General features: G+C 47.4%; 1 protein-coding gene across 1 annotated transcript; it reads left to right on the top strand.

The window, feature by feature from the left end:
- The first annotated feature begins 2,397 nt into the window (after positions 1–2,397).
- Positions 2,398–3,851, top strand: LOC109769399 (uncharacterized). The gene has a single exon (XM_020328147.4). The coding sequence runs from the start codon at positions 2,636–2,638 to the stop codon at positions 3,680–3,682; it is 1,047 nt and encodes a 348-aa protein (XP_020183736.1). The 5' UTR covers positions 2,398–2,635; the 3' UTR covers positions 3,683–3,851.
- Positions 3,852–19,184: the final 15,333 nt, after the last annotated feature.

Genomic DNA, 19,184 nt, shown 5'->3' with positions numbered 1-19,184 from the left:
ACATGCCACACAAAGTTGTATTGCTATCTAACACATTGGACCTATCTTATGTAAGCCCATCCACCTTTGACCTAGGCAGCCGCCGCCTCCAAAAACCTAAGGTTTTCTACCTCCCGCCGGCGCCAACGCCGGTCCGTCCCGTCTCCGGTGGCCTTAGGTCCATGGAAACGGAATGGATCTCAGCCCTTGACGGTGGGAGGGCTCCGTTTTTAGATCTTTTTTCAAGCTTTGTTAGGGTTTGTATCCTGCTCACGAAGGCGAGACGGTGGCGGCTCCCTGAAGATGGAATAAAGGTCTCCCCACCTAGTCCTCGTTATGATGATGCGTCTAGCATCACCGGTGGGCGTGTGGAGGTGTGTCTCCGGCGGATCTATCTTTGGTGGATTTGCTCGGATCTGTTCGTCGTTCGTGTTCGTTCGTGTGTCTTCAGGTTGGATCCTTTTGATCTACACTCTTCATTTGCGGCGGTTACTGTTCTGGTGCGTTGGTTCTATGGGGCCTTAGCACGACGACTTCCCGACTGTCTACTACAACAACGTTTGCCCGGCTCCGGCGAGGGAGGGGCGATGATAGCGGCGCACCTTTGGCTCGTTTCAGTGCTTGTAGTCGTCGCTAGGTTGTCTACGGATCTGGATGTAATTTTTATTATTTCTAATGTTCGTTGTACTACCATGATTGAAGATGAATAGATTGGAAGTTTTTTTCGCAAAAAAAACACATTGAACAAATAGTCGCTCTTGACAACTGTAATTTTTCATGTAAATTAATCTAGCGAAATACTAGGGGATACTATCACCACCGCACTGCTCCAGTTGCTGCATCTACGCATCTGAAAATATATCTACACTAAAGTAACCTTAATTACTTGAAATGTAAACCAGACCTATCCAATGTCATGCATCAACAAAGACTTCGCATGCCAACTACAGCCGATTCCCATCTCCCCGAATGGGCCGCCAACTTAGCATCTGAACCCAATGATAAACTCAAAGTTGAGTTCCATCGCATCCAGCAGTCGCTTGCGTCAATCACATCTACAAAGATGACCTCCCGGAGGATGTGATGTCCTTCGCCGGCCTACAAACGCGGGATGACGTGGACACTCGCATGCAGCTACAGGGTTAGGACCTCGCGCCTTTCACAAAGCTAGGTGACATTCTCCTGGAAAGGCCGAAGGTGACATGTAGGAAGTGATTGACGATGACTATGTCTGTTTAGTACTCTGTGTATGACAAACATTTGAATTTGTGTACGACGAAAACTTTATGATGTAAACGGCCTTCCTAAACTTGCGTAGCGCTCTAGTTTGGTATGATTAACTTCGTTGTTTTACTATGTTGCTTCTATTGGTGTTGCTTAAGTATTATGTTGCATATTATCTATGAATTTGCTTCTGATGCATTTGTGTTAGGGATATAGATGACGAAGAAGTGGTATGTCGTGTACAAAGGAAGGGTTTGAAAGTAAAAGCGAAGCAGGAGATAGTTACTTGAAGTTCACGCTAGTGGGAGAGAGGAAGAGAACCGGCTGAAGAACTACTTCATAATCCCTTTCTTACTCATCGTGGAAGCTTTCTGTTGTATGTGATCATAATTTAGATCGATGATGAACCATGTGTATGTGATCATGTAGTTATATTTGAGACTTATAATAACTTGTATCACTATATATGACTTAGGGGGTCTAAATGTGGTTTTATTTTGAAACCAGGTGAAACCATTAGAAATGCTTTCTGCTTTGCTCGAAAATTCCAAGAGTCAGCAGCCATATTATGAGGGAAAAAGAATGTATGTTGTGCATCGCAAGAAAGAAAAGGAAAGAATCAAAAGTAGTGTATGTACTAACTTGCATCGGGCACACACAAAAATGGTACACACCGACACGACCAACTCAAAAAAAAAGAGATATCACTTCTACCACATGATCAAAACAAAGCATTCCACGTTAAAAACCGCTTGAAGTAAACGGGTGGCTATCTCAAAAAAACATCAACAACTCAAAAATTCGACGTTAAAACAAAAAGGATTCTGGCGCCTCACGCTCTCGTGACCCTCTCCTCGTCGCCATGCACCGGCCAGGGCAGCACCGTACCACATACATGGACGACGGACCCGCCCCCACCGAATCGACTGTGCCGCTGCCTGCCGACTGATGCCGCCCACAAACGGACGAGCCACGCGACACACACCTTCCGTGGCAAAATGCCTGCCACTCCGCCCGTCACGGAACGCGCCGGGCGTTACGCCGGAAATCCAATCCACCGTAGCCCGCACCGACGAGCCCCGTGCCCCAGCCCCAAGACGTTTCACCGTAACGGCGACGTGCCCGCCCTGACTGCGTGCCGCTTGAACGCACGCGGCAGTCAATGTGGCACAAGCCCAACGCACGACCCACCCTGACTGAGCCGCGAGTCCGCAATCCCCCAGAGTCCACCTGCACACACAGCGCTCGCCTGACCTCGGCGACCTGTATAAAAGACACGAGCACTCGGCGGCATCGGCAAACCACCGGTCCACCGCAGCACGCACGCCTTCCACGCGCGTTCCCAGTCGCAGGCCCCAGCCCCGGCCTTTAAAAACCCGCGAGCCCCCGACTCGCCGCTCGCCACGGCAAAAAGCACGAGCAGTCAAGCACCATGGCCGGGTACCGGCGCACCATCTCCTTCCCGACCCCGAAGGCGGCGGCCGCCGCCAACGGCAAGCTCGCGGCGGCCTACCGCGTCCGCTCCGCCAGCCTCCCCTGCCGCTTCCACCCGCTGGTGCTGCAGCTCGACGACGACGTCGCCGCGCTGCGCCTCGTGCTCGGCGGCCAGGCCCCGTCCTGCTCCGCGTCCTCCGTCTCCGCGGCCGCCTCGCACATCGGCCGGGTGCTGGCCTCGCTCTCGGACCTGCTCCACCACCCGCAGGCGCAGGAGCCGCTGCGCCGCCTCGGCATGTCCCCGCTCGCGGAGCGCCTGCTGGACGACTTCCTCCGCCTCGCCGACGCGCACGGCAGCTTCCGCCAGGCGCTCGTCGCGCTCGCGGCGCTCCAGGCGGAGACGCGCGCCGCGCTGCGCCGCGGCGACCCCGGGCGGCTGGCGTCCGCGGCCCGCGAGCAGCGCCGCGCCGGGCGCGACCTCCCGCGCCTCGCCGCCGCCGCACGCGCCGTGGCCACCAGGGCTCCCACGCCGCTCCCCGAGGACCTCCAGCCCGAGACCGCGGCCCTCGGCGCGGCGATCGCCGACTCGACCGTCGCCGTGGCGTCCGCCTCCGCGGCCGTCTTCTCCGGCGTCTCCTCCCTCTCCAACGCAGCCGCCGCCGCCCGCGTCGAGGTCGCCTCCACGCCGTGCTGGGTCACCGCGCCCTCAAGATTCTCCGCCGTGTCCGCATCAGACGCGCCAAGAACCAGCCACCAGCGCGTGTGGTGGGTGGCGGACCTGGTGCGCTGGATGTCGCGCGCGAAGCGCCGGTCGGCCGGGAAGCAGAGCATCACCAACGACGACGACGCGTCCACCTCGTCCACGGCGCAGCTCCGGCCCGAGGCGCGGATGAAGCCGGAGGAGCGGGCGCGCAAGGCCGCATTCGAGCTCCACGACAGCCTGGAGCGGTGCATCGCCAGCGTCGACGGCAGCGGCGAGAAGGTGTTCCGGGCGCTGATCAACACCAGAGTCTCCCTGCTCAACATCCTCAGCCCAACCTTTTGATCCCGCAGCAGCTCCAATCCAAATTTAGGAAACGTTTTGCTTCAGCTTTCGTGGCTTGGACAGGATTTGTATATAGTACGTGCTACTAGTGGTATATTGTTCCCCGGTACGCGGCCTTTGCATGCGTTCGCCTGCATCTATCAACGGATTTGGAACCTGGCGTTACGAATCGCGCAATCTGCATTTCTTGGCCCGGTTCTTGACAGCAACCCTCCCATGGAACAGGATGAATTCAGACGCCGCGTGTTCTTGTTTCTGGCAAAAATCCACGCCCTTCGCGTTGCCCGGAGGACTTTCTAGATCGAGCGGAATTTTTGGCTTATGTGATCGCGCGCAGAATATGCTCGGGTTGCCAAGAAAGAGGTCACAGATTGTGTGACCCCAAAGTCGCCAGCTTAGGTGAACCGAACCGCAAGAAGGGATCCCCCTTTGGGTACCTGAAACGCTATGAATTTCGTGGCGGCGGTTGCAAAGCTGCAAGGAAAAGCGAGGCGGTAACGTCAGCACAGCAGTACTGCTAATAACCGCTTAACCGAACCACACACAAGTCACCATTGGCCTTGGCGAGCACGTATGGGAACTCGCACGAGAAAGCCACGTGCTGTCGGGTCCGGGCCGTGCCAACTCTGCCCGCTGCCGGCGGGGGACAAGCTTGACTTGAGCGGTGGCAAGTGGTGCGTCTGTGCTGTGTGGGCAGGTGGCGGGGGGCACCGCCGGCCGCGACAGCTCCGATCCACGGTGCGCACTGTACTGCACTGCACTGCACACGCATAATGCGTTCGCGTTCGATGATGATGAGTCGGTGCGGTGCGGTGCGGATGCCCTCTTCGCTGCCTTCTCCACTTGCTCCGCCAAGCCGCCCCTCGTTCAGAAAGACCTAGGACGCCGTCAGCTTGGCAAAAGTATCATGTGCGTCGTGACGGAGCAACTACACCCGAGCTCCTCGAACCGGGCTCCTTAAACTGTCCACTATGGGAGTGTTTGGTTCACATCTCTTTTTTTTTTGAAAGAAAAGGTAGATCATGTTCTACATTATGCATTCAAAACAGGCCATAGCTTGGGTGACCAAAGTCTTTTTACATGAAGGCGTTGTGAGCGCCGCACAGAGCGTGCAGCAGGCCAACGCCAAGCCCGGGAAATAAAACAAGGAAAGGGAAGGAAGGAAGGAAAGATTGGTTCACATCTCTGTTTCAGGGCATTTTGCATACTTGTCCCAGTTGAGACTGGTTGGACCTAAAAACCAACATCTGCATGTGATTTGGTTGCCTGCATTAGGCCTTCTGCATGAGGGAATCAACTAGTCAGCACGTTGTTTGATTGCTTGCGTCGCTGTTGGTAAACAAGCAACACGTTGCTTGGTTGCAAACGCCTAAAGATGTGATCATCACTTCTTACTAGTGGTGATCTTACCACACACACTAAACATTATTTTGTCCTAGTTAGAAAATAAATGGCAGTTTATCCTAACTACTCGCAAATGACAGTATATTAAGAGCCAACATGACTGAATAAGGATAGTTCAATGATGCTAACTAGGTGCTTCATCTTCCTCTGTTTCCTCTTCCTCGCTTCTACCGCTCCCTCTTTCTTCTTCCTCTTGTTCTTCTGCTTTAGATCCTTATCTGACCTCTGTTATCCCACATTGCTGAGCCCACTTCAACCTTTGTTCTTTCACACTTTGTTGTCGAATGCCTCCACACCATGGCCGGAGCTGATCACCTCATCAGGAGTCACATCTTCCTCCTCCTGCACAAAATTCATCAACTCCCCATTGCAGGATCCAGTTGTGAATATGCAACATGCAAGAACAAGCTTCATCTGGGTAGGGTAAGGGTGGAATGGCTTCTGATCCAGGATCTTAAACCTGTTCTTCAGAGCTCCAAAGGCCCTCTCAACAGTGACTCTAAGGCTGGAGTGTCTGACACTGAACAGTTCCTGAGGAGTCCTAGGATAGTTCCTACCAACAAACTCGTTCAGATGGTACCTGGTTTTCCTAAAGGGTGGAAGAACACCTGGCCGACATGCATAGCCAGCATCTCCAAGGTAGAACTTGCCATCAAGGATGTTGATGCCATCATGATGACTCATGCTGTCACCGAGAATGTTAACATCATGTGCTGATCCTTCCCAGCCAGCCAACACATGTGTGAACTTCAGATCGAAGTCAACAACAACTAGCACATTCTGGCTTGTGTAGTGCTTCCTCCCTCTATATGATGCAGCTTGTGACCTCGGCACTCTTGCAGTGACATGAGTACCATCTATTACTCCAATGCAATCCTGAAATGGCATTACAATATGCTGTTAGTCTACTACAGAACAATAACAACATATCAAGGGATGAACTACAAGAACATATCAAGTGCTCACCTTGAAGTATGGATACCATTTTGGGCTAGTGCGAATCTTTGTAGGAGTCCGACCAGTTGGTGACCTGATCATCTCTCCTCTGAGCTCCCCAACAGTATACATCACTTGCTTGAAGTATCTGGAGATGGTCTCCATTAATCTCCTGAAGGTGTTGTGTGCAACCCTGAACCTCTGGTTATGACCAACAACATGGAGGAACATGACCACTTGCTCTTCAACGATGCTCTGGATGCTATCTTCTAGCAGCCCCCTGCTCCTAAACGTCTGCACAAGCCTGGCAAAAGGTACTCTTTTCATTTGAAGCATCCACAGAGCCTCTGTGTCGTTGCAGTTCCAGATGTAGTTTAGATTCGCTATCCTCTCTTGATCCCGGACTAACATCGGACCATACTGGATGCGAGGTCTCTCATTCCGACGAATAGCTCTCTTATGGACCAACAGGATCCAGGCCTGAACCACAGCTATCAGCGATGCTGCCTGAACTAGAAGCTTCGTCCGTTCATCGAGAACCTAAGCGACATCCATGATGCGATCGGCTATGGCGCTATCAAGTCTAAACGCTCCTATCGAACGACCTAACACATAACAGAGGAATTGGAGGGGGAGGGGTAGCTTACCAGCTTCGAGGTCGGGGATACACGACGGAGACGAGGAGGGATGGACGGAGATGAAGAAGAAAGGGAGAAGCAGCCGCCTGTTGGGAAACGTAGCATGCAATTTCAAAAAAAATCCTACGCTCACGCAAGATCTATCTAGGAGATGCATAGCAACGAGAGGGGGAGAGCATCTTCATACCCTTGAAGGTCACAAAGCGGAAGCGTTTATCAACGCGGTTGATGTAGTCGTACACCTTCACAATCCGTCCCACTCAAGTACCGAAAGTACGACACCTCCGCGTTCAGCACACGTTCAGCTCGATGATGTCCTCGCCTTCTTGATCCAGCAAGAGGGGCGAAGTAGTAGATGAGTTCCGGCAGCATGATGGCGTGGTGACGGTGTTGGTGAAGAACAATCTTCGCAGGGCTTCGCCAAGCACAACGGAAACTATGACGGAGGATAAACTAGAGGGACGGGGTTGCCGTCACACGGCTTGGTGTTTCTTGATGTGTTCCAGGTGCTAGCCCTGCCCCTCTATTTATATGTTGAGCCCTGGGGTCGAAACTTGGAGTAAAAGCCTCCTCAAAGTCGGTTGTGCCCGCAAGGAAGAGTCCTTCTCGGACTTCCAGGACCAGACGCCACAGTCCTTGGTGTCTGGCCCAGACGCCATGGGCCTCGGCGTCTGACCTAGGGCAAGACGCCAGGGTCTCCGGCGTTTGGCCCCCTGGCCTCCGCAAAACTCCTTTTGCACCGATCTAAAGCCTCGTGGGCTTCACCCCTTGGCCGAACCATATCATCCTATATATCAATCTTTATCTCCAGACCATTCTGGAGCTCCTCGTCATGTCCGTGATTTCATCCGGGACTCCGAACAACATTCGGTCACCAACATACATAACTCATACAGTACTATATCATCAACGAACGTTAAGCGTGCGGACCCTACTGGTGGCATAAATGATAAAAACCCTTAATAAATTGTCCGCATATGTTTTCTAATTCTTTTGTAGGCATAATGATGGATTTGGAGGGCTTGTCGAACGACGATTATGCAAACAAGGAGCTTGATGAATTAATGCAAAATGAGCTCGTCGTTTGTCGGAGTCAGAGCAAGATGCTGAGATGATCATGATCATGAGCATCCAAAAGCAAATGGACAGGAAGGTGAAGCACATTCTAAAGTTTAAGGGTTCAATTAAAAGAAGAAGAGTTTTGATAGGGACGATGGAGGACAGCCGCTCTACAAGGACTGTTTTATGTTTGAACTATTATTTTCACTATGAGGAAATGTTATTTATGTGGGATATTACTGTGTATGATCGACGTGTATGAATTCGATGATTTTGAAATGAGTGTTGTTGTCTGACAAAACATACGAGAGGCCGTCGGACTTGTCCGGGGTCGCGCCTGCGGACATTTGGGGGCTCATATTAGGCAGGTCCCAGCGTAGATGCTCTGACGCCTTTGCATGCAGCGGTGACGGCAAAAATATCATGCGAGTCGTCACTGGCGCGATAGTTTTGGCGACAATCATGTTCGTTGGCGATGAACGTGTGGGATCATGCGAGGGGCATGTGAGGCGTCATGTGATAAACTGGATGCAACAGAATAGATATGCAGTTTCGAGGGCGAGAGTCCGGCGAGGGACACATGAGGGCACAGCTAGCACATTTTCCCTCTCGGTGGCAGAACCACGTCCGATTCCTTTCTGTATATAGAACAGCAACAATTTGACCCCTCAATCACGCACGACGTTGCAGGCCTCGCGCCCTCAGCTCAACGCATTTGTAAAATGATCTGAAGGTTTCAGAACGAAGCAGTCAGTCAAAACCAAAACCATGGCCGGCACTCCGGCACGGCGAAAGCCAGTTCGTCGGTGGGAGTGGTCATGCCCCGTGGCGCGCAGCTGCGACGCGGTTTCGCACGAAGCGTCCATCGGTCGGGCTCGCACGTTGTCAGCTAGACCAGCCACTCTGCCAGGCTCGCCATTAATCCCCCCACTCCCTGTTGTAGTACAGATCAAACCGTCGAGCGGCCACATGTGGGAGGAAGACGGTTGGTTTCTTCTTTGTTTAAGGCAGAGCGTAGCCAAGGATAGATCATAGATGGATGGATAGATGCCCGTCGACCCGACCTCCCTCCCTGGCAATGGCGAATATGAAACGGGCGGAGCGCAGCGCTTGTGCCCGGTTGGTTCCCGACACGATGCTCCCCCGGGGTCGGCACGTGAACCCGTTTCATTCGCACGTTGCTGTACCTGTACACGTTGCTGCTGCGGCCTTGCAGTTGCAGGGAGGGTTCTCGTCTCGTCGCCCGGCTTTTCTCATGCATGCATGCATGGCCTCTGCTGTCCCGTGTCGCGCGGTTGGCTTGCTTGTTGATCCAACAGCTGCGGCCTGCCGTGCGTCAGGCCGTGCCTGGTCCGTGCCATGATTGGATGCCTACGCTCCTGCGGTCCTGCTAGTGCCGCACCTGCTGCTACAGCCCTCCAGCAGTGCATATTCGGGGCCGTAGATTCGTTCGTAACAGTGAAGCCAGAAAATGGACGAAATCATCGTACAAGCCGGAAATATAATTACGATGTAATATTTCTGAAATTTAATAAAAAATGTATATTATTTTTTTGAAAAATAGCCTCTTTGGATGCCTGCAAATTTTTATTAAAACCAAAACACGGCTTGATTGAACTTTTTTCAGGAAAGCAAAAGTTGTTTGTTTTTAAATGGAAATTTGACATGTTTTCTTTTTGCTACTTTCACGCGCTGTTTAAAAATCAAAATTATAACTTTTGAACAATGTGATGATACATGAACATAAAAGAAACGGCTAAAATCAGATTTTTAGCACTTGGGAGCAAATGCAGTGGAAGCCGTTGAATCTGGGCGCACGGATATTGATGCACAAGGTGAGCCACTCCAGAATTTTTTTTGTTCGATCGGACGTGTTCGACGGGCGAACAACGAACGCATCTTATCCTCTCTCGGTCACCCCTATCCACTCAGCCGAACACTACATCTCCTGCTTGCTCTAGAATCTGCTCTCGAACTCCTGTATCACAGTCTTCCTTTAGTTAGCATGCAATTCTGAGAGAGGTTGTACCTTCAATCCACATATTGCGCAATTTAGATGCGGGTAGGGCCACCTGTTTTTTCGTTGACGGTGACATGAGATTGTAGACGGGGCCATGGAAAGTTTTAGTAAAGTGTTGTTCAAGCCCATGACAATTTTCTCAACAAATGTGTCCTTAACCATAGCAATTTTTAGTCTTGTTTTTTGTATCAGTGCTTGGTGTCTCAGTAAAGTGCTTGAAGTTTCCCCCTATGTGTCATGGCAAAGCATTAACATGTTTTACCCAAAACATGGCAAATTTGCCATGATCACACGACAATTGAGAAACAAATTGGCATGTCTTCACACTTTCGACATGGCAAATTTAGGTCTTCATGAATTCTGATGTTCCAATTCATATATATCACGGTGACAATTCTTGTTTAACATACCACGGCAAACTCTTCTTCTTCAAAATGGTTTGGCAAACTTTTTTATTGTAGATCATGCCAATTTTCTTTCTTGGCAACATGGCAAAAAAAAAATACTTTTACGGGACCATGGCAAATTAAGTTCGTGGAGCATGGAAAATATACTTTATGGATCATGGAAAATTCCTATTCTTTTGCTACAATGGCAAAAAGTATTTTTTTTCATGGTACCATGGCAATTTCTGCTATATGAATGAGCTGAACAAAATTATTTTATATAAATGACAATTTTCTTATGCAAAGCATAACAATCTTAATTAAAATATCATGGCAAATTTTGATATGCATCCGTCATGATAATTTTTTGTCATAATTTGTGTCATTTCACATACATGAATTTCTTATACTAATACATGACAATTTTTCATTAAAACACCGTGGCAAATTTTAATATGCGTATACCATGGGACTTTTTTTGTCATAATTTGTATCATTTTACATACATGGAAAATTTATTATACAAAAAACGCAATTTTAGTGAAAATAGAATGGCAATTTTTAATATGCATTTGCCATGGCAATTTTTTCATGATTTGTGCTTGTACTATTAATTCTATTCTTCCCCATGGAATTTTTTGCCTTGGCAATCTCCAAGCATAATTTTTGCCACGGTAATTATGGGAAATCACTATCTTACCATTATCAGAGATGTTGTTAGACTATTTTGACACGTTTTCTTTGGAAATGGAAATACTTGAAAACTTGCCATTGTAAAAAGTAATAGTTTAATTATACTTGAATGACAATTTTTTTTGGAAGTTTTCATTTTTTAATAAAAAATTCGTGGTAATTTTCATAGTAAATGGGTGCAATAGTCACGTGGCCAAAATACAATTTCCTATTATTCTTTTTATTCTCGGCATTTCTTTGGCTAACCACATGGCAATTTTCCATTTTGTACGTCATGGCAGTTTTGTTGGTTCTATTTTCGGTATGCGAAAATGAAGTCCAAACACAAGTTTTTAAGTATTGATAGAGGCCTCATAGGAAAACCAGGATTTTTTTTGGCCCAATTGGAGCCTCAGATGGGGCTGGATTTTCTAGTTTTTGTTGGGAACGCATTAATTTCAAAAAAATCCTATGATCACGCAATATCTATCTAGGAGATGCATAGCAACGAGAGGGGAGAGTGTGTCCACGTACCCTCGTAGACCGAAAGCAGAAACGTTTAGTAACACGGTTGCTGTAGTCGAACTTCTTCGCGATCCAACCGATCCAAGTACCGAACGTACGACACCTCCGCATTCAGCACACGTTCAGTTCAATGGCGTCCCTCGTGCTCTTGATCCAGTTGAGGCCGAGGGAGAGTTTCGTCAGCACGACGACGTGGCGACGGTGATGATGAAGTTACCGGCGCAGGGCTTCGCCTAAGCACTACGACGATATGACCGAGGTTTGTAACTGTGGAGGGGGGCACCGCACACGGCTAAAAGATCAACTTGTGTGTTCTAGGGTGCCCCCTCCCCATGTATATAAAGGAGGGATGAGGGGAGGGCCGGCCGGCCCCTAGGGCGCCCAAGAGGGGAGTCCTACTAGGACTCCTAGTCCTAGTAGGATTCCACCAAAAGGGAGAAAGGGGGAAGGAAGGAGAGGGAGAGGGAGTAGGAAAGGGGGGCACCGCCCCCCTTCTCTTGTCCTATTCGGACTGCAAGGGGGGGGGGCTGCCTTTCCTCTCTCTCTCCAATAAGGTCCATGGTGGCCCATTAGTTCCCTCGGGGGGTTCCGGTAACTCCTCCGGCACTCCGGTTTTACCCGAAACTATCCGGAACATTTCCGGTATCCGAATAACATGGTCCAATATATCAATCTTTATGTCTCGACCATTTCGAGAATCCTCGTCACGTCCGTGATCTCATCCGGGACTCCGAACAAACTTTGGTACATCAAATCACATAACTCATAATACAAATCGTCATCGAATGTTAAGCGTGCGGACCCTATGGGTTCGAGAACTATGTAGACATGACCGAGACACATCTCCGTTCAATAACCAATAGCGGAACCTGGATGCTCATATTGGCTCCTACATATTCTACGAAGATCTTTCTCGGTCAAACCGCATAATAACATACGTTCTTCCCTTTGTCATCGGTATGTTACTTGCCCGAGATTCGATCGTCGGTATCATCATACCTAGTTCAATCTCGTTACCGGCAAGTCTCTTTACTCGTTCCGTAATACTTCATCCCGCAACTAAATCATTATTCACATTGCTTGCAAGGCTTATAGTGATGAGCATTACCGAGAGGGCCCAGAGATACCTCTCCGAAACACGGAGTGACAAATCCTAATCTCGATCTATGCGAACCCAACAAATACCTTCGGAGACACTTGTAGAGCATCTTTATAATCACCCATTTGCGTTGTGACGTTTGATAGCACACAAAGTGTTCCTCCGGTATTCGGGAGTTGCATAATCTCATAGTCCGAGGAACATGTATAAGTCATGAAGAAAGCAGTAGCAATGAGACTGTAACGATCATAATGCTGAGCTAATGAATGGGTCTTGTCCATCACATCATTCTCCTAATGATGTGATCCCGTTCATCAAATGACAACACATGTCTATGGTTAGGAAACATAACCATCTTTGATAAACGAGCTAGTCAAGTAGAGGCATACTAAGGACACTTATGTTTTGTCTATGTATTCACACATGTACTAAGTTTCCGGTTAATACAATTCTAGCATGAATAAGAAACATTTATCATGAAATAAGGAAATAAAAAATAACTTCATTATTGCCTCTAGGGCATATTTCCTTTAGTCTCCCACTTGCACTAGAGTCAATAATCTAGATTACAAAGTAATGATTCTAACACCCATGGAGTTTTGGTGCTGATCATGTTTTGCTCGTGGAAGAGGCTTAGTCAACGGGTCTGCAACATTCAGATCCGTATGTATCTTGCAAATCTCTATGCCCCCTTCCGACACTTGATGACGGATGGAATTGAAGCGTCTCTTGATGTGCTTGGTTCTCTTGTGAAATCTGGATACCTTTGCCAAGGCAATTGCACCAGTATTGTCACAAAAAAAATTCATTGGACCTGATGCACTAGGTATGACACCTAGATCGGATATGAACTCCTTCATCCAGACTCCTTCATTTGCTGCTTCCGAAGCAGCTATGTACTCCGCTTCACACGTAGATCCCGCCACGACGCTTTGCTTGGAACTGCACCAACTGACAGCTCCACCATTCAATAAAAATACGTATCCGGATTGTGACTTAGAGTCATCCGGATCAGTGTCAAAGCTTGCATCGACGTAACCGTTTACAACGAGCTCTTTGTCACCTCCATAAATGAGAAACATATCCTTAGTCCTTTTCAGGTATTTCAGGATGTTCTTGACCGCTGTCCAGTGCTCCACTCCGGGATTACTTTGGTACCTCCCTGCTATACTTATAGCAAGGCACACATCAGGTCTGGTACACAACATTGCATACATGATAGAACCTATGGCTGAAGCATAGGGAATGACTTTCATTTTCTCTCTATCTTCTGAAGTGGTCGGGCATTGAGTCTGACTCAATTTCACACCTTGTAACACAGGCAAGAACCCTTTCTTTGACTGATCCATTTTGAACTTCTTCAAAACTTTATCAAGGTATGTGCTTTGTGAAAGTCCAATTAAGCGTCTTGATCTATCTCTATAGATCTTGATGCCCAATATGTAAGCAACTTCACCGAGGTCTTTCATAGAAAAACTTTTATTCAAATATCCTTTTATGCTATCCAGAAATTCTATATCATTTCCAATCAACAATATGTCATCCACATATAATATTAGAAATGCTACAGAGCTCCCACTCACTTTGTAAATACAGGCTTCTCCAAAAGTCTGTATAAAACCATATGCTTTGATCACACTATCAAAACGTTTATTCCAACTCCGAGAGGCTTGCACCAGTCCATAAATGGATCGCTGGAGCTTGCACACTTTGTTAGCACCCTTTGGATCGATAAAACCTTCTGGTTGCATCATATACAACTCTTCTTCCAGAAATCCATTTAGGAATGCAATTTTGACATCCATTTGCCAAATTTCATAATCATAAAATGCGGCAATTGCTAACATGATTCAGACAGACTTAATCGTCGCTACGGGTGAGAAAGTCTCATCATAGTCAACTCCTTGAACTAGTCGAAAACCTTTTGCAACAAATCGAGCTTTGTAGACAGTAACATTACCGTTAGCGTCGGTCTTCTTCTTGAAGATCCATTTATTTTCTATGGCTTGCCGATCATCGGGCAAATCCACCAAAGTCCACACTTTGTTCTCATACATGGATCCCATCTCAGATTTCATGGCCTCAAGCCATTTCACGGAATCTGGGCTCATCATCGCTTCCTCGTAGTTCGTAGGTTCACCATGGTCTAGTAACATGACTTTCAGAACAGGATTACCGTACCACTCTGGTGTGGACCGTACTCCGGAAGACCTACAAGGTTCTGTAGTAACTTGATATGAAGTTTCATGATCATCATCATTAGCTTCCTCACTAATTGGTGTAGGAATCACTGGAACTGATTTATGTGATAAACTACTTTCCAATTCGGGAGAAGGCCCAATTACCTCATCAAGTTCTACTTTCCTCCCACTCACTTCTTTCGAGAGAAACTCCTTCTCTAGAAAGGATCCATTCTTAGCAACGAATATTTTGCCTTCGGATCTGTGGTAGAAGGTGTACCCAACAGTTTCCTTTGGGTATCCTATGAAGACGCACTTCTCCGATTTCGGTTCGAGCTTATCAGGTTGAAGCTTTTTCACATAAGCATCGCAGCCCCAAACTTTAAGAAACGACAACTTTGGTTTCTTGCCAAACCATAGTTCATAAGGCGTCGTCTTATCAGATTTTGATGGTGCCCTATTTAAAGTGAATGCAGACATTGTCAGTATCAAAACCGGCATATCTCGGGTAGGGGGTCCCGAACTGTGCGTCTAAGGATCGAAGGTAACAGGAGGCAGGGGACACGATGTTTACCCAGGTTCGGGCCCTCTTAATGGAGGTGATACCCTACTACCTACTTGATTGACTTTGATGAGTATAGGGGTTACAAGAGTTGATCTACCTCGAGATCATAGTGGCTAAACCCTAGATGTCTAGCCTATATGATTATGATTTTTTCCTTGCCTCTACGGACTAAACCCTCCAGTTTATATAGACACCGGAGGGGCCTAGGGTTGTACAGAGTCGATTTACAGAGAAAGGAAAGTACGAACGCCAAGCTTGCCATCCACGCAAAGGAGAGTCCCATCCAGACACGGGGGAAGGTCTTTGATCTTGTATCCTCACGGCCCATCAGTCCAGCCCATATCACATAGCCCGGACGCCCGAGGACCCCCTACCAGGACTCCCTCAGCCGTCTCTAAAGCATAACCCCAAAATGATAGTGGTAAATCAGTAAGAGACATCATAGATCGCACCATATGCAATAAAGTACGGTTACGACGTTCAGACACACCATTTCGCTGTGATGTTCCAGGTGGCGTAAGTTGTGAAACTATTCCACATTATTTCAAATGAAGACCAAACTCGTAACTCAAATATTCACCTCCATGATCAGATCGTAGAAACTTTATTTTCTTGTTATGATGATTTTCCACTTCACTCTGAAATTCTTTGAACTTTTTAAATGTTTCAGACTTATGCTTCATTAAGTAGATATAACCATATCTGCTCAAATCATCTGTGAAGGTAAGAAAATAACTATACGTGCCACAAGCCTCAACACTCATTGGACCACATACATCGGTATGTATTATTTCCAATAAGTCAGTAGCTCATTCCATTGTTCCGGAGAACGGAGTTTTAGTCATCTTGCCCATGAGGCACGGTTCGCAAGCACCAAGTGATTATAATCAAGTGATTCCAAAAGCCCATCAGCATGGAGTTTCTTCATGCGCTTTATATCAATATGACCTAAACGGCAGTGCCACAAATAAGTTGCACTATCATTATAAACTTTTCATCTTTTGGCTTCAATATTATGAACGTGTGTATCATCACGATCGAGATTCAACAAAAATAGACCACTCAGCAAGGTGCATGACCATAAAAGATATTACTCATATAAACAGAACAACCATTATTCTCTGATTTAAATGAATAACCGTCTCGCATCAAACAAGATCCAGATATAATGTTCATGCTCAACGCTGGCACCAAATAACAATTATTTAGGTCTAAAACTAATCCCGAAGGTAGATGTAGAGGTAGCGTGCCGACGGCGATCATATCGACCTTGGAACCATTTCCCACGCGCATCGTCACCTCGTCCTTAGCCAATCTCCGTTTAATCCGTAGCCCCTGTTTCGAGTTGCAAATATGAGCAACAGAACCAGTATCAAATACCCAGGCGCTACTACGAGCATTAGTAAGGTACACATTAATAACATGTATATCAAATATACCTTTCACTTTGCCATCCTTCTTATCCGCCAAATACTTGGGGCAGTTCCGCTTCCAGTGACCAGTCCCTTTGCAGTAGAAGCACTCAGTTTCAGGCATAGGTCCAGACTTGTGTTTCTTCTCCTGAGCAGCAAGTTTCTTGCCGTTCTTCTTGAAGTTCCCCTTCTTCCCTTTGCCCTTTTTCTTGAAACTAGTGGTCTTGTTGACCATCAACAGTTGATGCTCCTTTTTGATTTCTACCTCCGCAGCTTTTAGCATTGCGAAGAGCTCGGGAATTGTCTTGTTCATCCCTTTCATATTATAGTTCATCACGAAGCCTTTATAGCTTGGTGGCAGTGATTGAAGAACTCTGTCAATGACACTATCATCAGGAATATTAACTCCCAGCTGAGTCAAGTGGTTATGGTACCCAGACATTCCGAGTATGTGTTCACTGACAGAACTATTCTCCTCCATTTTGCAGCTATAGAACTTGTTGGATACTTCATATCTCTCAACTCGGGCATTTGCTTGAAATATTAACTTCAACTCTTGGAACATCTCATATGCTCCATGACGTTCAAAACATCTTTGAAGTCCCGATTCTGAGCCGTAAAGCATGGCACACTGAACTATCAAGTAGTCATCAGCTTTGCTGTGCCATACGTTCTTAACGTCATCAGTCGCGTCTGCAGCAGGCCTAGCACCTAGTGGTGCTTCCAGGACGTAATTCTTCTGTGCAACAATGAGGATAATGCTCAAGTTACGGACCCAGTCCGTGTAGTTGCTGCCATCATCTTTCAATTTAGCTTTCTCTAGGAACACATTAAAATTCAAAGGAACGGTAGCACGGGCCATTGATCTACAATAACATAGACATGCAAAATAACTATCAGGACTAAGTTCATGATAAATTAAAGTTCAATTAATCATATTACTTAAGAACTCCCACTTAGATAGACATCTCTCTAGTCATCTAAATGATCACGTGATCCAAATCAACTAAACCATGTCCGATCATCACGTGAGATGGAGTAGTTTTCAATGGTGAACATCAATATGTTGATCATATCTGCTATATGATTCATGTTCGACCTTTCGGTCTCCGTGTTCCGAGGCCATATCTGCATATGCTAGGCTCGTCAAGTTTAACCCGAGTATTCTGCGTGTGCAAAACTGGCTTGCACCCGTTGTATGTGAACACAGAGCTTATCACACCCGATCATCACGTGGTGTCTCGGCACGACGAACTGTAGCAATGGTGCATACTCAGGGAGAACACTTATACCTTGAAATTTAGTAGGGGATCATCTTATAATGCTACCGCTGTACTAAGCAAAATAAGATGCATAAAAGATAAACATCACATGCAATCAAAATATGTGACATGATATGGCCATCATCATCTTGTGCTCATGATCTCCATCACCGAAGCATCGTCATGATCTCCATCGTCACCGGCGCGACACCTTGATCTCCATCGTAGCATCATTGTCATCTCGCCAACTATTGCTTCTACGACTATTGCTACCGCTTGGTGATAAAGTAAAACAATTACATGGCTATTGCATTGCATACAATAAAGCGACAACCATATGGCTCCTGCCAATTGCCGATAAGTCTGTGACAAAACATGATCATCTCATACAACAATTTATATCACATCATGTCTTGACCATATCACATCACAGCAAGCCCTGCAAAAACAAGTTAGACATCCTCTACTTTGTTGTTGCAAGTTTTTACGTGGCTGCTACGGGCTTCTAGCAAGAACCGTTCTTACCTACGCATCAAAACCACAACGATTTTTCGTCAAGTGTGTTGTTTTAACCTTCAACAAGGACCGGGCGTAGTAAACTCGATTCAACTAAAGCTGAAGAAACAGACACCCGCTAGCCACCCGTGTGCGAAGCACGTCGGTAGAACCAGTCTCATGAATGCGGTAATGTAATGTCGGTCCGGGCCGCTTCATCCAACAATACCACCGAATCAAAGTAAGACGTTGCTGGTAAGCAGTATGACTATTATCGCCCATAACTCTTTGTGTTCTACTCGTGCATATAACATCTACGCATAGACCTGGCTCGGATGCCACTATTGGGCAACACAGTAATTTCAAAAAAATTCCTACGATCACGCAAGATCTATCTAGGAGATGCATAGCAATGAGAGGGGAGAGTGTGTCCACGTACCCTCGTAGACCGAAAGCGGAAGTGTTTAGTAACGCGGTTGATGTAGTCGAACTTCTTCGCGATCCAACCGATCCAAGTGCTGAACGTACGGCACCTCCGCGTTCAGCACACGTTCAGCTCGATGACGTCCCTTGTGCTCTTGATCCAGTTGAGGCCGAGGGAGAGTTTCGTCAGCACGATGGCGTGGCGACAGTGATGATGAAGTTACCGGCGCAGGGCTTCGCCTAAGCACTACAATGATATGACCGAGGTGTGTTCTTGTGGAGGGAGGCACCGCACACGGCTAAAAGATCAACTTGTGTGTTCTAGGGTGCCCCCCTCCCCACGTATATAAAGGAGGGAGGAGGGGAGGGCCGGCCGGCCACTAGGGCGCGCCCAAGAGGGGAGTCCTACTAGGACTCCTAGTTCTA

This window comes from Aegilops tauschii, chromosome 2 (assembly GCF_002575655.3).
Source record: "Aegilops tauschii subsp. strangulata cultivar AL8/78 chromosome 2, Aet v6.0, whole genome shotgun sequence".
Classification (NCBI taxonomy): Eukaryota; Viridiplantae; Streptophyta; class Magnoliopsida; order Poales; family Poaceae; genus Aegilops; species Aegilops tauschii.
Note: the sequence above shows the minus strand (reverse complement) of the source record. Positions and strands in the feature narration are given on the sequence as shown.

What these genes read in the sequence shown, in the direction of transcription:
- LOC109769399 (XM_020328147.4), top strand. Translation starts at nt 2,636, where the DNA reads ATGGCCGGGTACCGGCGCACCATCTCCTTCCCGACCCCGAAGGCGGCG.